Source organism: Argentina silus (assembly GCF_951799395.1).
Source record: "Argentina silus genome assembly, chromosome: 12".
NCBI lineage: Eukaryota > Metazoa > Chordata > Actinopteri > Argentiniformes > Argentinidae > Argentina > Argentina silus.
The window spans coordinates 17,520,049-17,541,137 of NC_139666.1; the positions used below are offsets into that span (position 1 = coordinate 17,520,049).

Sequence of the window (21,089 nt, forward strand, 5' to 3'; positions counted from 1 at the left end):
AAATATCTTGTCTATTCAGCGTTCTTTTCCCACCACTTTCTCCATATTACACACAATATTAACATTATAGGATGGAGACATGGTTATATGATGTCATATCCTGTTCTCTGTAATCTCTTCAGACACAGTGGCTGTTGGTACCGTCCACAGCACCAAGGAGAAGCCGAAGCAAGCCTTCCTGAAGCGCGTCTCCTCAGCCCTCTCAATTTTGTTCTGCTTTGGGTGCAAGAAGAGGACTCACTGAGAAGAGAAGATACAGACTTAAAAAAAAGAAAGAAAAACAGCACTCACACCCAACATACATTCAAACTCATACATTACTTTTTCATCCCCCCCCCCCCCAACCCTAACTCATCCCCCCCCCCCCCCCCCCACACACACACACAGAAATGGAAAGGAGTGGACTGGAAAAAGGGCACCACGATTACAATCCTAAATAAAAGAAAACCTTACCAACTGCAATAATTGCCGAGGCATCACCTTACTGTCAGTCCCAATCAAGATCTTTGCAAAATCACTGTTGACAGAATCTATTTTGGATTAACCTGCTTATTCTATTTTGACCAATCGGATAGTTGGTTCTATCAAGTTGTTTAAAGAGATTGTAATGAGCTTGGTGAGCCTCTAACCTGCGGGTGGCAGCAGTGCAGCAGTACGCCTAACTGCACACCGAAATAGAAATAGACTAACAGCGAAGAAGATCTATCCGCTTCCGGAGACAACAGGAAGTACTTTTTAATAAGGAAAATCATCGACCAGAGAGAACATTACAACGTTCTGGGCGTTACAGTTAACGCCATAGGATGAGTAGAAGAGTACAGTAGCCGTGTACAGTTCCCATCCTCTCGTTTAATAGTCACATATATGTTGCACTAACTCGCTCTATTGTTGGGTAAGTAGGAGGATTAAAGTTAACTGCTAGATTGTTGGTTAACGTTAAGTTAGCTAGCTACCCATCAGTGCAGTAGCAAGCAGGTGGCTGTTGTTACCTACTTTGATTATGGTGTTGATGCATCAATCAGTCCAGCAATCTAGCAATCCATCCATCAGTGTTTTGCACAAAGGTAGCAAGAGAAGGGGGCCATGGCTGGTGTTTTTGCTAGCAAAGTGCCTAGCTAGCTAACATAGTAGCCCCATCTAGAGATGCCACACACATGGAGTAGTAGACAATGGTCTTCCAGAAAGGGTGAGGGGAGGGGAGGGGCACATCACCCCTAAACACTTGTGTTGACCTGAAAAGATTGGGAAGTTATATGCAAGATGGTAGAAACCTTACTCTGCTCTCTGATAGGCTCATAGGCTTTTGTGGAATGTGATAGTAAAAGTAATCAAGTATCAAGAAATCTCGATGATAGAAAGCGAAAGTAATCTTATGTTTTCAGCTGCAGTCAGAGCTTGCTCACTGCATTGCTGTCTTTGGGTTCTTGGGGACAGTGAACACAACACAGGAGAGGAGTGGGGCACAAGCCTTGAAGGACAAGATCCTGGTCATGATGGACCACAGGAAAGCGTTGACCATCTCACTGGCTGTTGACAAGGGGGATAGCTCTCGGGTATGTATGGTAGGAGTAAATTCTTTGTCTTTAATTTCCTAGTCTTGCTCATAGCAACAGGGACCCTATTTTATCACAGAATTTCAATCAAATTGTTGTTTTGTTTCTGTGCCTTCAGTACATGCAGAAAAACACAGTACAGTACTTATTCCTATGAATAAGCGTAGTAACAGTGCCCCTTTTGCTTTGTAGACTGGAAGCCCACTCAAGATCCCTAAGACACTCCGTTCCTCAGAGTCTGGGTGTAGGAAGGTAGAGGCACAGGTAGACTATTTTCTCATCTGGGAGAACAAGCTGTTCTTGAGTACTCCACTTCAGCTTGTTTACTGAGGATTAGTTATTGTGATCAGATCAGTAGGCCTGAATCTTTCCTCCCTTCCTCCAACAGATTCACTGGAGCGAGATTGCGGAGCACAGAACCAAATCCCACGATTCGCTTCAGATGAATGGATCTATGTCATTGGATCACAGCCAGGCAACTCTGGCCGAAGTGGGAATAGACAGGTAAGCAGGATCACTTATGGAGACACAGATGAAAGCATCATTGATAGAGCCAGAACGATACTGGATGTTTGGGTCCGATACCGATGACGATTCATGTGGGGCAAATTTCAGAGATAACCGATATATTTGCTGATATATTGTTTTTCAGATGAAAACAATCAAAAATCACAAAAAAAAAAACATTTTTAGCCCAGTATTCAGAAGAGAAACAATGTCAAAAATCTGCTCTTAATGCTGATTAGGCAAAAATCCATGTCAATAATGACCTGATATAATCTCCATTGATGAGTAGAGCAACATTTGCTAAATGTATGTGCACAGTTACTTGTACAATGCCTAATGGGATGTTGATATAAGTAATTTGCTGTTCATTGTAACATGTTGTGACAGTCTGATCATCCCCTTGAAATATCTTAGTTATATTTAGTTATATTTCATTCACAAAACAAACAAAAATGCACTGTGAAATGCAGTCTTAAAACATACTGTTAGACTACTGTCTGCATTTTGTTGTTGCCTACCACTGTTATTTCCAATAATGGTTTATTCCAGACACCCCCCCCCCCCTCCCCAAGACAAACTTCAGCAAAGTGGTACATTCCACTCTCTATACACTACACACCCAAGTTTCTACAAGAACACCTGACTCTGAAATTCATGGATACTAGCTAGCCATGTTAACTGGTATAATATATGATTGGTAAACAATATCTTAGTGTGACTCCTTATGCTGAATAACTCTCAACATCAACATCCTTTTAGTTAGCAACTGTACTTATTAACTGCAGTCCAAAGAGCTAAAAAAAATGGCAGTTTGGAAAACATTCCCAGTTTTGTTTGATTCAATAATAATACTCTGTACAATGTAGTGTTGGTTAGATACAGATTTACTGCTTTGTTTTGTAGTGATTGACATCCCCAGAGAACAAACACCGCAGCATCAGTCAAGATTCAAGCATATTCTTTTGCTGCAGGTTGAATTAGTAGCCTAACCCGAAGATGTATATTTACTTTGACTATGGTATTTGCCACTGCAAAGTAAACTATCCATGTTTTCACAGGCAATGAAAATAATGGTATTTTGATTGAATTTAGAGTTTGCATGGGAGAGACTACTAGACTATGCTACAGTATTTAATTGAGTGCCGTATTCCAAACATTCACCAGAGGGGGCACTTCCCCTTTGTATGTTCACAGTGGTGGCTTGAGGCCCCACTACTTTACTGAAAGATATATAGCAGGGTAACTGTAGCCACAGTTCTTATCTGTACCACACAGACACACTGCCAGGGCTTATCTACCCCAGTCCACCTGTATGCCCCTCCTTACTCATGGTCTCCCCATTGGTCAACTTACATCCATACATGAGATGAACTGTAATAACAGATGTGATAGGAGACAGAGCATCTGATGGGTCACAATGAGGTGGAGGGGTCAATGCATTCCCAAGGTTCTGAGTGGTTGTGCCTCTGTTCCTCTGCTCAGCAGGCAGCTTCGGATCGTCCTCCCAGATGTTCTGAAGACGGAACAGGGGCAGGCCTATCTGGAAAGGAAGAGGCATGGCAAGATGATAGGAAATGGCGGGAAGAAGCGAGAGTTGTGTACGGAGAGCGGACCCAGGAGTGCATTTCAGAGCGGAAGAGGGGATGGGAAAGAGGTTCGAAAAGAGGAGCCAGCACACGGTGACAAGAACAGCGCTGCATCTCCACAAGGAAACAAGAGGACATTATCACTGACCCCCAGACCCCACACTAACCCCACCCCCACCCCACCATGTCCGGAACGGAGGTAAACACTGGGTTGACAACTGTGTTGTATAGGTGGGCCACTGAGTTGGAGGGGGGTAATTCCTTTCTGTTTTGCATATGAGGAAAGCTCTTTTCACGCACCCACATTAGAGCTCAAAAATACAGAACACGTGGACATGTGGAAAAAAGTGATACTTCTGGAAAATAATGAAATACTGAAAACATAAACATGTAACATTAGCCACTGAAAGCCCAAGGCTTAAAACATAGAAAAGCATGTGAACAATACTCCATGGGATTCTTTTGTTTGGGGGCTTTGTGTTGCTGGTTATTCTGTGAGAAATGAATCTGCTTTTAATGAGCCTTTTGGTTTGGCCTGGCCTGGCCTACACCTCCCTTGGCTCTTCCACAATTTCCATGTTCGTTTAAAAAAAAATGAAAAAAAGATTTGTTTCATCAGAGAAGAAACGTCACTCCTGACCTTGCGAGTCACTGTGTTTGTAGGTTCATGGTTGAACCTATTTTATTAGTAACTGGTATGCCCGGGGTGTGTGTGTCGTGTCTGTCTGTCTCTCTCTCAGGTCACACCACAAAGGAGCGGAGGAGGAAGAAGTCAGGAAGGTGATAATAGGAGAGGAAGAGGAAAACGGAGAAGAGGTCAAAGGTGGGAGAGCCGTACACACACACACACACACACACACACACACACACACATTAACTCACTAAAATTAGTGAAACAAATCCCAGTCTGCCCTGTCAGACTGCCCACCTGGGCTGGGTTATGGAGGTGTTGGAGGGAGTCTGCTCTCTGCAGGCGTTGGCCCCTCTTCACTCCCCTGTCCACTGACGCTGGACTTTATGGGTTGTTCCTGGTTACAAAGTTGTTCTAGGCTCTAGGGGCTGAAACGATTTTTTTTTACATTTATTTTATTTTTGCTGGTACGTTTTTGTGAAAACTGTTCTGGTTGTAATCATAGACATATGTCAGCGATTCAAAGCTGCAAAGGGGTATAGCCTACCTCATTTTAAAGCATTTTGAATAATCAACAGAATACTCGATTACCAAAATACTTGATCCTAGATCCTCACATTTATTGTGTAGCTGCACCCCTGGTGTCCCATTCCCTCCCGCAAATCCTCCCTCCCTCCTTCCCATTAGGGGCTCTCCTTGTTGGAAAGGATTGGTCGTATTCCTGGCCTCACTCCTGAGATGAATAAACAAATGCTTAACTTTATGGAGCTGTAAAAACAACATTTATTTAAATGTCTCTGTCTCAGTCGTTTTGTTTTTCCATATCTGGTGCCCTACTTTCTGTAGAGTAGGAACACGTTTACGGTTTATCACCATCTCCGTCTCCACCCTGCAGACTGTTGTGTGCTAGTGAACCGAGGACCTGCAGAGAACGCACAAGAATGCACTAAAACCAGGCAGACAGACTCTGGAAGTGAGGCAGAACACACTGAGGTATGTATTCCAGCATCACCATCTCACCTCTACCATTTAGTTTTGTTCTACAACACTCGTCCTATTCCTAAGGAGATCTGAGTCACCACGTCACGTCACGTGACATGACATGACACAGTTCAGTCTTGTGTCTGTTCAAAGCTGTTCCCAACGGTGAGATTCTCCTGAACACAGCCCTGCTCTCTGTCACCCCAACAGAGGAGGAGAGTGGACATCCCTGAGCTTTGCCGTAATGGCCAGATGAAGGGTGAGGCCATGCCAACACCGGCACGGGGGGCATCCACAGACACTGCCAGGACCTCCAGGGGAAGTGTGCTGCGTCTCTCTGGGGATGCCAGGGGCGAGGGAGCTACACCCCCCAAACGGCTTTGTCTGGAGCAGCCTGGAGGAGGCATGGACACCCCCGGAGAGACCATGGAGGTGGGAGGTGTGAGCCCCAGCCCTGGTTCAGGGGCCCGAGACGGGAGGCGTAGCCTGTCCTCCAGCAGGGATAGGACCACTAAATGCAGCCCCATTGAACCCAGTGAGTACAGAGATGTATTCTCTCTCTCTTTCTCTTTCTCTCTCTCTTATTGCTCTGAAACGTGTGTGTGTGTGTCAGTTGTTCTCTCCAGTGATGAAGAGGACATGTGCATAGGGGGCAGTGAGGTGACCCCGTCCCGCAGCTCAGTCCTCTGGCCTCAGCCTGGCACTAGTGAGACAGAGCCCCAGAGAAAGCCCTCTCAGGAAAACAACATGGACGTCCAGGAGGACAATATAGACTCCGAGGTAGGAGAAACCGAAGCATCCTGGAACTTCAATTTCTCAGTAAAAAAAATAAAAAAAATAAAAGAAACCTCACAGGATTACATCACAGTTATGGGCAGAGCAAGCCTTAGATTGCCTTAGAACAGTTCTATCTCTGTGGAACGACCTCACCAATGGATGACATCACAAAGGGTGGAAGCGTTCCATGGCGTCACGGAGAGGGTGTGTTGAGGGATCACGGCAGCGGCAGGTGGCAGGGTGGTGCGTGACTCCCTAGGGGCCAGAATCACCACCTGCTGCTGGGAGGATTTAAAGCTACCCTGTACAGCAGTTAGACAACGGCCCTAGTGCACAACATACATATACATTCAGTTCCCCTTCATTATCATACATATCTTGTCTTCAACTAGCCCCTTGACTATGTCACACAAACGTGAATACTCATACATGAGTACCCCCCCGGAATGAACAGACTTACTTGCATACTTATCCACACAAAAGTACACATGGGACTTACTACACCCATTCACATTCCTAACCCCACACAGACACCTACAGTAACTCCCTCACACACGTGAATGGTGTCAGTAGTCACTTGTATAAGGCACTAGAAAGTGCAGCTTATAGATGTAGGTCATGGCTTTGTCGTTCACACACTTTGAGCTTATGTGTTTGTGCATCTAGTGTGTGTGTGTGTGAAAATATTTTGTCATGTATGGATGTTCCCCTTATGTGTGCTTTTCCAGATTTTGCGTGTGGTGGTGCCAGATTTCGGGGCACCCCTCGTCCCTAGTACAGAGGACTCCTCTGCCATGGGCCTGCCCTTCCGTGCCTTACACTGTGGGGGGGTCCGTGGGGAGGCCAATGGAAACATGAGGGTGAGACTCTGAGCCAAGCTGCACTGGGACGCGGTTCAGACACAGTCATACGAACAGTTTAGTTTATTGTTTATTGGAAAGTCCTGCGTCTCATCAAACATCACTGAATTAGACTAACAACTGCTGCACACGCCATTGCAATACAATCCTTTACAACACAGGTCATTACGTACAGTACATGTACAATAGACAGCGCTATGAACACTTGACATGTGACATCTACCACTTTCTCTCTTCCCCTTGCAGATCTCCAACCAAAGAATCATCATACCTCTGAAAGGTAAAGGAGTGGTGAAGGACGGGTGCATTTTAAAAAATAAGTTTTAGTATATCAGGATTAGTATTGGGGCTAGTCGGGCGTCAGTCATTAAACATGAATGAATACAACGTAGGTGTTCCATTACTTTGTCCAACAGACCTGAGTGTGTCTGGCCCTCTGCACCTTGTCTGTGACCCTGGTGTGTGATTTAACCTCTTACCTGACATGGGCTGATCTCTGATCCTATCTGCATGCTATCCTCTCCCACTGCGAGAGAGAGAGAGAGACCCAGAGCTTGAGTGTTCTCTACCTTTCTGCTCCTGAAATCCGGCTACAGAGCACTAAGGTGCTTACCCTGTGACTCCTGATGTCTGCTGTTTGGCAAATGGAGAAATACCAAGAATATGGATTTCAAGGGGGCTTTTTTTTAACCTAATGTTAACTAAGAATTAATATGTTAAAATGTTTGTAAGACAATGTCTGATAACTTCGAAACAAGCACCACTAAATACCAATTAGTTACCAGCTATGTTTATTCTCTGTAGTACATGTTAGAAAGTACTGTAGTCGGCACCCATTGTTACTACTAGATAAGGTTTTGTAGATTAAAGATGGCCAACTTCTTGTTCCCAGACCAGTGTGGCCAGGTGGAGGTGATTTTGACCCTGGATCGTTCAGAGCTGTGGAGGTACAGCGTCTGGGATGAGGATGATGTACAGGACAGGGGGCTGAGATGGGAGGGGGGGCAGCTCCCCCCTGCTCTCCTCCTGCTCTTTGTGTCAGACACCGGGGCACTCGCCCTTCAGACGGATCTGAGAGAGCTGTCAGTCAAACAGGCAGGAACTACGCCCACTGGTGAGACCCAGCCCCCAGGTTCCTCAGCTCAAATGGATGTTCAGAATGCAGTGCAGGTCGAATCAGTGGTAATGGTGTGTGTGTGTGTGTGTGTGTACAGGCCAGGCCAGTCCCTTCATCCTGCTGAGTCTAAGAGCTCCTCTGGAGGGGGTGGAGGGTGCTCTCCTTCGCTCCATCCTGGACATCATCTGTTTGAACAATGAAGTCTACCTTAGGACGGATGAGCTCCACAGTCCGCTCCTCTCCATGGACGGCAGTCTGGCGCTGATCCACAGCACCGGGCTGGACCCACAGCTCCTCTCCCTACTGGGCCAGAACTGTTCCAAGGCTGGGACCAACCCAGACCAGGACCAGGAGAAACCTGAGCCAACGTTGGACAGTGACAAAATAATGTCGCTCATACAGCTGGCGACTGAGTCAGAGCCACAACCACAGTCAGAGCAACCGACAGAGCTACAGACACAGCTAGAACCACAGACAGAGCAACAGACACAGCTAGAGCCACAGACAGAGCCACAGCCAGAGGAGGGGCCGAGAGAAGCAGAGGCTGTTCCGATCACTGAGGTCAGTACGGCTGTCTCCCTACCAGAGTTTGTTTCTGGTCAGGTCATGGAAAATGGGCCCTTCCTAGACAATGAATTGACATCAATCTGAACCATTGTCAAAAGCCTAAGGAACACATTACGCTTGATGTCATTATCAGTAGCACCTACTCTGACATTTCCCTCCTACACAGGAGAGTTCTGACCGGCCCGGACCCGTATACACTCTGTGCCACCACAGAACCGGAGGCATCTACTCTGTGTCCGTCGGCCCTAAACCAGGCTCCAACTGGACCCGATACAAACACCAGGGGCCAGCACGCAGGCAAGCAACACATCCCTTGCCCTACCCTGCCCTTCTCTTACCATGGTGGTTCATTCACTTGTCACCAAAGTGGACTAACTTATGTCCACTGATATTGCCCTTACCAGGTACTCATCTAGCCCTTGCCTTTAATTTCGCTAATCTAGCGACCAATACGGTTAATTTATGCTTTGGCGATCGACAGAAGGGATCTCGCGCATCTCCTGAACTTTCCTACGTCGCTGACGCCGTCTTAGATTGACACACATTGAAAAGCATAAAACAGCCAATAGTTCAGCAAATAATAGAATTTAAACTGCATCAAATAGTAGTGATGAATAATAGTTTACAAATTAATAGTTTGTAGTGATGTGGCTTAACATGTTCATACTTTTACTCTCACTTTATAACTTTCTCAGGTTGATCCAGTTTCCCCCTCCGCCGTCCAAAGGAGGAATCACTGTGGCGATGGAGGATCTAGAGTGTCTGGACAACGGCCAGTTCCTCAACGATGTCATCATCGACTTCTACCTCAAGTGAGTGACATCAGCATAAGGTGTGGTTGTCGGGAGGGCTCTGTTGCTTGTCGAAGGGCAACATGGAGGGTGTTGGTACTGATGGCTCTGGGGCTGCTACAGGTACCTGCTCCTGGAGAAGGCTCCCCAGGCCGTGGCTGAGCACTCTCACGTCTTCAGCAGCTTCTTCTACAAGCAGCTGACACGCAGAGACAACGCCAGAGAGGACAACAACGCCAGTGTCTCGTAAGTGTGTGTGTGTGTGTGTGTGTGTGTTTTGTCTGTCTGTCTGTCTGTCTGTCTGTCTGTCTGGCTGTCTACAGATATGGTTTGACAACTGTGTGTTTTGTATGCTTAGGATGTGTGTGTTCTCTACCACCAGGGCTCAGCAAAGGCGGCACCAGCGGGTCAAGACATGGACTCGGCATGTTGACATCTTCAAAAAGGACTTCCTGTTTGTGCCTGTCAATCAGGAGTGAGTGAGACACACACACACACACACACACACACACACACACACACACACACACACACACACACAGGTGTTAGAAGTATTGTGCCTCATGTGTTGCCTCTATTTCAGATCTCACTGGTACCTGGTAGTCATCTGCTTTCCCGGCCTGGAGGAGCCCCAGTGTGAGGCGTGGTGTGGCCCAGACACCCCGAAGGGAACAGGGGACGAAAAGCCAGGTGAGTCCCAGGCTGAAGAGGAAAAAAAGAGAAATGGCATCACTGAAGCTGCCTCTGGATCAAGCCACAGTGATAACCAGGACAGACTGATGGGTAGGTGTGACTTAACCAAAAACATATTTTCAGTATGCGCACAACACTGTCAGTGTGTCTCATTTCACAATATACAGAGTAACCCAATATCTCAGAAAGTATAATAAGGTATTGAAGTATGCCTGTGTCTGGTTTAGATAAGTGTGCTTTCTCTCTGCAACAGAGTTGCAGATGTGTTTTGGGGAAACTCATCATGCTAGCACCAGGGGGTGGGAGGGCTTGTTTACTCTATTTTTAATCAAACATGCCAGAGACAAAAGAAAAGCTTCAAAAGCAACTGCTGCAAGTGTCAGATTTTACAGTTTCATCTGCTAGGGATTTTACGAGACAAGAGTTGCGGCATGTTCCAGACTTGATATCATACTGTGCTGGAGCAATAACATCAACAACGAAAATAACAACCACAGCCGCAATGATGTCAGGGAGCAGAACATGCATTTTATGATGATGATGATGAAGATTTTATGTTTTTTCTCTGCAGGTGTCTCAGAGAGTGTTCAGGGAGACTCTGTACTTCAGCGGCCACCTAGTCCACCAGTAAGGCAGAACTTTAGAGTTTCGCCAAACCTTTCTAATTTCACACACATCATTGTCTCTCTCGTCTTTTCCCTCATCCTTTCTCACTGTGCTGTTTTCTCTCCTTCTTGTCCTCACTGTTTGTTCTCTTCTTCCATGTAGGACTGCACTGAGCAGACCTGTACCAGAGAGACTGTCTGCAAGAGGTCAGTGGATGATATCACAGTGAACACACACACACACACACACACACACACACACACACACACACTCACACCTCTCAAGGGTCTCTACAGGGGGTGTATCATAGAGCTCTTAATTGGATTATGATGTGATGGTGAAATCTCTCCCCTCTCTCCAGGCCCTGCATTCTCATCATGGACTCTCTCAAGTTCTCTCTCCACGAACGTGTCTTCAAACTCTTGCGGGAGTGAGTGTTTTCACTTTGTGTGTGTGTGTGTGTGTGTGTGTGTGTGTGTGTGTATGAGAGAATGGGAGTTGTGTCTTATGTGTTTGTGAATGCCTGTGTGTATGTGTTTGTGTACTAGCCTCTCTCTGTGTGTCAGGTACCTGCAGTCTGAATGGGAGGTGCGTAGGGGTTCAGTGCGTGAGTTCAGTGCTGAGCAGATGAAGGGCTCTCACTCCTTCGTCCCCCTACAGGACAACAGCAGTGACTGCGGTCTGTACCTGCTCCAATATGTGGAGAGCTTCTTACAGGTAGCAAGCCAACAGTAACCATTTTAGATGGCTTTTCAGACCTGAGAATTAATTATCAATATCACGTATATAAAACATGCATGTATCCTTCCCTTGTCCCCTGTTATTAGACATTACTGTGGAACCCTTTACCAATTACCAGCTATGTTTGATAAGTGATTACTTCAAGAATGTGTAGTGATCTGAAAGTATTTAAAACAAGACAAGCGAGTTCATCACACCAGATGGGTACATTCACACACACCTACATTTCTCTCCTTCTCCTTTTTTTTTTTTTTAGGACCCTGTGGTGCACTTTGACCTCCCCATACACCTAGAACGCTGGTTTCCACGGCAGCAGGTGCGGAGGAAAAGAGACGAAATCAGGGACCTGGTGCTTAACCTGTACAGACACCAGAGGGGTACTTTGGGCAGTAGAGGAAACCTGGGAGATGAAGGCAGTTAGGCCCACCAAGCAACAGCTGCTAGGAGCGACGATCTCACCGAAACCACCACCAGTACTCACACTGAGCCGACTGGAGAAGAAGGACATCGTGTCATCTGAACTCTCTTTTTTTTTTGTGTAAGGCTTGTGTAGTCATGTCAGGGTCTAGCATGAATGTTCATATTCAAGCACTTGCAGTCTTATCATGCCAACACAAAATATCGCCATAATATTCTGTCATGACTACCAATGACATATGAATCAATTATTCACTTGTCAGCATTAAATGTCTCAAAATCCCTCTAGGAATGAATATGAAGGAGTTTAGTGGAGGCTGGTGGAGGTAGAAATCGGAGGACGGGCTCGTTGTAATGTATGGAATGGCATCAAACAGGTGTGTTTGATACCATTCCTCATTCTAGTCCACGCATTACAATGAGCATGTCCCCCGATTTCTATCTCCATCAGCCTCCCCGAAGGAATCACTACAGTGCGAATTTCACCTCTACAGTTTGGAGTGATTTTTTTTATGTTCTCACAGCCAGTGTTAAGTCTGAGCATTCTCAGGGTATTTGACTCTGTTATTTAAAGGGGCAATCTACAGAAATTCTATGATTGAATATGTTATTCTTTAACCTTTTTGTGGAAAGCCCCTTTAAGGAGTCTGTCCCCATTGCACCTTATGTAGGGCCCTGAGTTTGTCTTGGACATGTCACATGACCAGGAAACACTCTGTGCATATCTTATAGACAGTGTCCCACCACTATGGCCTCATTTAGCACAAGAGATCACACTCAACAGAGTCACAGTCTCTTTTATTATTTTACTTTTGTATTATTTATTTATTTTTTAGCACATTCTTTCTGCTTTGACGTCCGTTGGATTTTTTATACGTGTTTGTTTCTAGAATGTACATTTTAATGGAAAAATTTGGGTTTTGGATATCCAATGAAATAAATTTGTAGACTAAATTGCACATTTTCTAATGCTTTTGCACTTTTTTCTGAGAAGTAGTAATTTTATCATTGGTTGAATGTTGGTCCTAGGTTTGCTGATTTTGGTAGTTTTACCTCAGGATGAGGCCTGGTCTGAGTAGACACACAGGTCTAGAGTTAGATTTCCCTTCCCAAATCCTACCCTAAACCTGGGGGGAGACAATTAAAAACTGACCTTAGATTAGTGTATACGGGCAATTTGATCCTATTCTGGAAAGGACAACACAATAACACACTCGGATGTGATAATAACACAAAGATAAGACACGATTTTTTTTTTTACAGGGTCTGGGGATTGGGGAGTATTTGGAAAAGACATGTAAATGTTAGCCTAAACAAGCCTTGGGTGAGTCTTTGTGTCGTAAGTCATATACGGCAGACGACTCTTGTGTGTGTGAGAGAAAAACAAACCCTGTGATTGGGCGAGAATTAGGTGTGGCTCTCATCCCCTTTTCCTGATTGGTGTTTTAGAAAGTGATAAAACAGGGATCTTTAGACAGAGATTATGCCATTATTGTAGAAACCAGGAAGTATGCATTGTAGCCAACTGCTCTCAATTGGTCCCATTGACTGAGAGTTCACTTCTGAATGCCTACTGAATCTTGAGATGTAACAGGCCTGTCTAATCCTTTGTCTCATTCCAGACTGGTGTCATTGACATAAGGAGTGCTTACTGTTTACCCTGTAGAAGAGAGTGCTTTAAGGCTATGTTTGGTCAAAACTCAAAAAAACTGTATTAGATTACATCATTTCCAGTATAAAATGACCAGAGAGTTAGACATCCAGATTAGGATTATTGACTTTCTGTCTGGGACAGACCCTCCTAACCCCCAGTAATCCCCCTCTCACCCCCTCTCCACCTCCTTGAGTAATCTCTGCTACTGAAGTCCTTGCAAAAATAGTTTGCCATACAAAAATCCTTGTGTGATTCATAGATAGCTGACTGGGAGAATTACTTTTCTACACAGACTGCCCTCTTTGTCAATAATTGACATGAACAACAATGAAGCAATGAAATTTAGCATGACTGCTATCCAAGATGTATTTTACCCAGGTCAGCTCCATGCTAGTCAATGAACCGTACTGACCTCAATGGGTGCACTGGCCAGCAATGGATGCACTGCCCAGTCAATGATCCCAGGTTACAGGGTAAAGAGCTCAAAGGGCATTACAGAGCAGGGCAGAGCAGGGCATTGTCTCCCTAGCAAGTTGTTTGGCTCAAAGCCTGGACCTTGAATGGAGACTATTTGGGCAACTGCTGCTAACTAACCCCTATCCATGAATCATCATTTCCTCACTGGTGTTAGAAAGAGCCACAGAGTTGGAATATACGTTTTACATGTATTGTTACACAAACCCTAAGCCCTAACCCTAACCCTGGTGATGGATATATACACTGAACTCTTGATTCCCATTGCTAACCTGCATTAACCTGCATTCATCCACTGTGTAACTATTGTGACTAACTGTTACCCCTTTGGGATCTTTTGCCCTCAGACGTCATTGGTCAATGTTGTTGTGGCTGCTTTGGAGTGAGGGCAGCAGAGGTTCAAACTCTCTAGTCTATGGTAATAAGATAAGCCTAGTTTGTGAGTCTAAAGGTTGGAATACCAAATCAGACAACCATTGTGAAAGTGCACAGACAGCCACTATAGCACTGTAAAGCTTAGGGTTTAAGTGAGAGTGAAAGAAGCCTACATAACATATAGTGCTGCTTGAAAGTATGTGAACCCTTTATGCAATTGTAGATTTTTTTAGTTTTTACCATGAAATCTTTATTTAATCAGAACCAGTCTTTTTTTTCTGACAGTTTTATATTTACCAATTCTATATGTTGGTTTAGAGGAAATCATGCGTGTAGTAGAAAAACTAAATTATAAAGACATTAGTGCAGGTGCAAAAATAAGTGAACCTCAAGTTGCATTGGTTAAATCAAGTAGGTAAGTAGAATCAGGTAGGTAAATAATTGGGTAAAATGAACCAATCAAATGAGAGATCTTTCAAACAGCCCCTGTATATAAACAGGATCAATCTCTAAGGGAGAGTAAGGGGATAAGGGGCAGTTTGAGCCTAAGCTCCTCTATGTACACACACACACACACACACACACACACACACACACACACACACACACACACACACACACACACACACACACAAAGGATTTGAGTTGCATCCCCTCAGCCCATCAACTCCAAGCTCCTAGACCACCTGCTCAATATGTGAGCATTCATGTGTGAATGTGTGTGCGTATGTGTTTGCCATAGCAACGCCCTAACTGTAGGTAACACTGAGAACGCTGGTATAAGTATAACTCTCTTCACCTTATAACTCTCGTGATCTGATGACACTCCCTTCATTCAGACTGCTGTGTTGGTCCACTGAACCTTTTTAAGCTCCAAAGAGTCACTGTGACAACTCTGAAAACATTAATGGAGTAGTTAAAGAAGCCTTGTACTGGTATGCGTTTGGATAAATGATGCATGATCTTACATTTCATTAGTTAAGGCTTTTGATTAACATTGACCAGGGTCACTAGGAGTCACTAAGGAGTCACACAGATCAAAATAAAGTGCGCCTGGTGATATAAAAACAGGTCATATAAAAACCACACCAAACAGATGCCAATACCTCAAGTGCAGCAGGTACAGCTGACCTAGGGATTCTCATGGGCTAGGCCAGGGTAAATAAAACCTTAACTTAACCCTAAACCATTAGTAAAACTATCAGTTAGGTCTTCTAATGGACCGATCATATAGGCTGGTCACATACATCTGTGAGTTGAGGTTCATCACCAGCCAAGACTTGTTAGACTAGGCCTATACTGTCTGGTACCTAGAGTAATGTCTACACTTATTAATATATCCTTGGGCTTACAGTCGTCTCTGTCCCTACGTGGCCTCCACGTTTTCCCATCACTAAGCACCCGTCCCAGTATTACTCCAGTAGCTTCTTGACGAGCTGCTCTAAAAGGCTTAGCAAACAAGATTAGAGTTCTCCCTCTCTCCAAGTCCCATCTGCCTACCTGAGCCAGGCGGGAGCTGTTCCTTCAGCACGAGACACACCTTTTCTCCACAGACGGAAGAAAGAAGGAAAGGAGGAAAGGAAGAGAGGAAATATTTATCTAGCCATATCACTTCATAATTGCTGCACAATGAAAGCTTTTCTGATGTGCTCGGTGAATTTTGAACTATGCAAAATAAGAAAGTGTTAATACCATTGTTGCACAATTCAAGAGGAAGTAGACCTACCTGTCGACTTGACCTTTTTGCAAACCAACGGAATTAAAATCATAACGGATTAGAGATGTCAGACTTTTCATGGAAATGCTTTTTGTATACACTTGCGCTAATTTTGTCAACAGCACCATTACATATTAGAACAGGTATGTACAGTAGGTTACTTGTAAATAATCATTCTTCTCATCGACAATAATGCTTGACTTGATGTTTAATGGTGTTTGTCATGATATCACAGATGCTGCATCAGGGCAAGGGCCTTTCACGGATTACTCAACTCTTCCGAATGGACAGGACCAATCTTCAGTTGGAATATCATCAGATCAATCTATACCTAAATTCACTCTAAACATCTTTCAGTCACCGGCCCTCAACATTTCTCACAAGGAGCATGGAGCTATGCCCCGTAGGAAGCGCAACATACTGTTCCCCAGCGGGGTTAAACTTTGTGCGCAAGAGTCTATGCAACAAGCCATCTCAAACCACCTACGCTACTTTCACCTCCGAGGTAAGGTTTTAGGATGAATATAATCTAGGTCTACACAGTAGGCTTGTTTTGGACTGGTCCATGGTTGCCTCAATGTCTGCTTCAAGGCTGGGATTTAGAAGTGGGGTGTCAGCAGCAGAATTCAGCTCTGGGGGGCGCTCTGCTCAATCACCCTTTACTTCTTCTAGTCTTACAATGGGAGCTACAGTATATAGACATGAATGACCCCCCACCCCTCCTCCCCAAAGCAATAACATGCAACTGTTTATCATTAGATTAGATTATGGATTCTAGATGATTAGAGGATTTGCCTTCCTATGTAATTTGTGGATTAATGCCCAAGTGATAGGTGTAGATGCAGATCAGTTGAATTGCTAGAATGTATCATAGATCATCAGTATGGATACACTGAGACCAGTAGCATTGGTATAACTTGTGTGTTAACTTGGTACAGTAGATGGCTTGTGTGTTGACTCTCTATTACATACAGTATCACACAGCCTATTTCCTTATGTAGTGGCCTGTGGTGATGCACTCAATCACACCAGGCTAGTTGATGATGTAGCAAGGGGAGGAGGAGGAGGTGGGAGGAAGAAGAGGAGGAGGAGGAGGAGGAGGAGGAGGAGCAGCAGTGGTCCAAGACCAGATGTGCTTCCCTCAGATTACAAAAGTTAGATCTAGTGGTCTGATCGTAGGTCTGTGCTTGCAGGCCAATCTCACCAAAGGCCTGTGTGCTATAGACTGACCCAGACTAAAAAACGTGACACCTGTAATTACAAGGTAATTAGGTCTCCTCCTCTATTTGCACCCTTAATCATTACAATGTCAACCAACATCTGGTCTACTTTAGAGTCATTTCCCGAACAGCCTGGGCGGTAAGTAAGTCACACCATAAGTAGGATAAGTCCATGAGCCCCTGTTGCCACGGTGCACTGGAGGAGTGGGGGGAGGGAGCGAGCGAGAGTGACTGCTGTCACTCAGAAGGACAAGCAGAAGTCTAACATGTGTCCAATCACTCAGGACAAAGAGAGGCTTAGGCCTCTGAGGAGGGAGAAGCTTTTACGACATAGAAAGCTTGAGCACCAACCAATGAACCAATGAGCTTGGTACTTTGGACCAGTGAGCTTGGTACTTTGATTTGCTGAGGGGATGAGGGGAGGGGGGGTAGTTCTTAGTGTGACACTGGTGGGCTACTGAGACACTGACCTGGTAGTCACACTAGACCCAGACAGGCTGCTCTGTGATGTGATAGCGCTCTGACACAAAATGGCTGTCGTGCACCCCCTGCTTAGTGGTCAGTGTTAGCGATGGGTATGTTTACGGTTAGCGCGTTGGTTCTGATCGTGTCTTTCAAAGGGAAGTGAGCGAGGAGTTTTGTACACAGATGACACACATATCAAATAATGTTAGACAGATTTTGGGATCACTGGTGCTGGTATTTGCTGGATCCAGCTGGGAGAGCCCTAAGGATGGAGAAGATGCAGATCTACAGTCCCAGGAAGAGCACTCAAATATTGGGTGGATACAGTCTTCACAGCAGTGGAGGCTGGTGGAGGTAGAAATCGAAGGACCGGCTCATTGTAATGCATGGAATGGAGTGAGAAGTGGTATCAAACAAACATTCCTTATTCCGTTCCATGCACTGGATTTCCACCTCCACCAGCCTCCCCTGCTTCTCAGGTGGGAGGTAGCAGAGATACAGTGCTGTAGATATAGGTGGAAGAGTTGTGAGGATTGGGTGAAGAGACAGCAGCTGCAGGTCTGAACACCAACGCACTTTGTAATGGTTTAGAGTCTGTTGTGTTGGGCTAGAACAATATCCCCCCCATTAGCTCTCCGTGTCCAGGGTGATCCATGTCTATGGCCCTGCTGTCTTTGGCTGTGAGGAGGATGGGAAAGATACTATAGCCCCAGGTCTTTGGCTGACTCATGTGAGGGGGATATTATGTCACACAGTTGGCATCACAGGGGAGACTGACGTCAGGCACACAACATGCACACGTAGGGCAGCCTGGCCTAAACACGGAATTAGCTACCAGGGACCTGCTGGGAACAGCAGGTATACTTGGTTCAGCCTCATGTAAATGCAGTGGTTTGCTTTGGTTTGGAGGAGATGCCCAATAGGCCAAGACACTGGTAAAACACAAGCTTGCCTTTGGTTTAGTAAGTTATGGATCAATTTGCTGTCCATAAGTCGTGAGCGACATAGCTAAATAACAGAATATGATATCTTGACTTTGGAATTGTGATGTGTTTCATGTGTGTTTATTGTATTTGTTTTGACCAGTGTGCCAGGAGACGGTGTGGGAGGCCTTTAAGATCTTCTGGGACCGCCTCCCTGATCAGGAGGAGTACCAGAACTGGATGACCAGCTGCCAGGATGGCACTGCCACAGCACTCCTGATTGGCAGCTACTTTAGCCTATCAGAGGAGCACCTGGACCTGGTTAACAATGTGAGTGGATGGTTTTTCTGGAGAGGAAATGGACATGTGTGTGTGTGTGTGTGTATTATCTTTTTTATTTTTATTTTTTTAATATTATTTTTTGTATATGCTTCTGTGTCAGAGAAATACTCATGTCTTCCATCTTTCCAATTTCAGAGATTGGCATTGACACTAAAAAGGTAAAGTACATCTAATTTTACCTCATGATATACACACACACACACACACACACACACACACACACACACACACACACACACACACACACACACACACAAAATTCACCCCTTTTCTAAATCATCATATTAATTGCCAATGTAACCACTCTTTATTCAAATGTGAATCATTTCTCCCATTGCTGTTCTCTCTCTCTCTCTCTCTCTCTCTCTCTCTCTCTCTCTCTCTCTCTCTCTCTCTCTCTCTCTCTCTCTCTCTCTCAACTCTTGCTTCACCAACCATAGTGAACCAACCAAAGCAGGGCAGCATATATGCAGGTAGGGTTGGCAGGGTTATTCAACCTTACCTGTCCATATTTCTCATGATCCAAGTGTTGTTCTATCCTATAGTATTATACTCTATCCTACAGTATTATATACCCTTGAATACTCTATTCTGGGCTCACACAGCTACCTGAATTCAACCAATTGACACACAACCCCACCCCCACGACCTGCTATATGGGTCATTATACAGAAATCAAATTAAAAAAGAGGTAAAAGAATTAAATGTCCAGACTTTTGATATTCAATTAAATCAAGTTTGTTCTGATTTGGCCCAAGTCAGTAAACAACATATTGATTTAGGAGTGTAATATATAATCAATATTTGTATACAGTATCTATGGCAAGATGTGTGTACCCAGCCATGGGTCCTAAAATTTTAATAAAAAAATAAAGCAATTAAAGATTTTTGTAACCTTTAAATTTATATCAAATCAATGAAACATCTTGATTTGTTTGTATGTTTTGATAAGAAATCCAACTATGAAGATATATTTTACAGATTTTGAAAATTTTGAGAATTAAACTCACTGAGGTTATGAGGTCACTACCAAAACAAATTGTCTTTAAAGCTCCAGATTAAATATGCCATGAATCACAACCTCATTAATATGACCAGAAGAAAGACGTAGCATCCCTCTCCATTATGACCAAATGCTGATTGGTGTATCTTACATACATTTTAAGAATTATACCAAAAGATTTGGGGGATTTTAACATTTTATGATTTTGAATGGATATATGTTAGAAAACCAGACAAGTAGTCATATATAAGCAATAATGACTTGGGAAAGTGGAATATTTGATATTTTTGTCACAACCGATACCAAATACCAACTTTAAAGGTTAATAAAAACCATTGTAAACCACATAAACTTCATTCATCATTTATAAGCTAATACCACACTATTTAAAAGAAAGTTATGCCACAATTGGCAAATCACAGGTTCCAGACCTGTTATAACACCCTTTATATGTAGGAATTTGTATATACACTACTGCTAATGACTCTTGAGTTGGCCTTGTAAAGGATTTTTTGAAAGATTCATTCAATTTTTATAAGTTGTGGTTCGATTGAAGTGGGACCTTACATTTTGTTGTGTTAGCGACACTGTTTTGGTAGTGACAGACTGCTATATTTTGTCTTATTTTATATCATGAACGTAATAAAAATCCACTTATTTGGCTGGTAAATATATATGAGTCTAAATAAATCTTCCATAATTTAGTTGTTGTCCTTCCATTTATAGACCATTTCTATCTATGAGACACAATGATTCAGTATTGCTACTAGACTAATTGACAGTTGCTAAAAATACCTGGCACATTGTTGATTGGATATGTATTGGAAGATTCTGAGAATTTGAAAACAAATTTAGATTATTTTCATAACCCCAATTTCTGTAGAATGACCCATATACTATTGATACCACCATAGATCTGCCATATCAGTGACTGATAAAGATACAGTACTGTATACATATCTGCTCTATGCAGTACAGTGGGTTAAAACACTACATTCTGAAGTGATGAGAACCTATTTATGATGTTAAATGACTCTGTTCTCCCTCCGCAGCACTTCGACACCATCCACCCAGACAGACCAGGCCTTT

At 44.1% G+C, this 21,089-nt stretch overlaps 1 protein-coding gene across 3 annotated transcripts; it reads left to right on the plus strand.

Annotated features, from left to right (window-relative positions):
• Window positions 1-752: 752 nt before the first annotated feature.
• Window positions 753-12,786, plus strand: LOC310813482 (sentrin-specific protease 7). 3 transcript variants are annotated; one of them, XM_083682514.1, is made up of 23 exons: window positions 753-892; window positions 1,435-1,553; window positions 1,746-1,817; window positions 1,942-2,057; window positions 3,543-3,845; window positions 4,387-4,469; window positions 5,173-5,270; window positions 5,469-5,793; window positions 5,872-6,038; window positions 6,764-6,895; window positions 7,142-7,175; window positions 7,788-8,009; window positions 8,110-8,573; window positions 8,746-8,876; window positions 9,275-9,391; window positions 9,494-9,616; window positions 9,753-9,845; window positions 9,954-10,153; window positions 10,635-10,690; window positions 10,832-10,875; window positions 11,031-11,099; window positions 11,236-11,386; window positions 11,667-12,786. In XM_083682514.1, exons 2-23 carry the CDS (start codon window positions 1,491-1,493, stop codon window positions 11,829-11,831), a joined length of 3,228 nt encoding a protein of 1,075 aa, XP_083538640.1. In that variant the 5' UTR covers window positions 753-892; window positions 1,435-1,490; the 3' UTR covers window positions 11,832-12,786. The 3 variants fall into 3 exon arrangements, with proteins under 3 accessions (XP_083538640.1, XP_083538641.1, XP_083538642.1); XM_083682515.1 differs by having other exon boundaries at window positions 3,546-3,845; XM_083682516.1 differs by lacking the exon at window positions 1,746-1,817.
• Window positions 12,787-21,089: the final 8,303 nt, after the last annotated feature.

Bases quoted from the DNA above. Each gene is read 5' to 3' on its own strand.
- LOC310813482 (XM_083682514.1), top strand. From the start codon at position 1,491: ATGATGGACCACAGGAAAGCGTTGACCATCTCACTGGCTGTTGACAAG. The intron at 3,846-4,386 runs GTAAACACTGGG...TCTCTCTCTCAG, and splicing joins CCACCATGTCCGGAACGGAG to GTCACACCACAAAGGAGCGG. The intron at 8,574-8,745 runs GTCAGTACGGCT...CCTCCTACACAG, and splicing joins AGGCTGTTCCGATCACTGAG to GAGAGTTCTGACCGGCCCGG.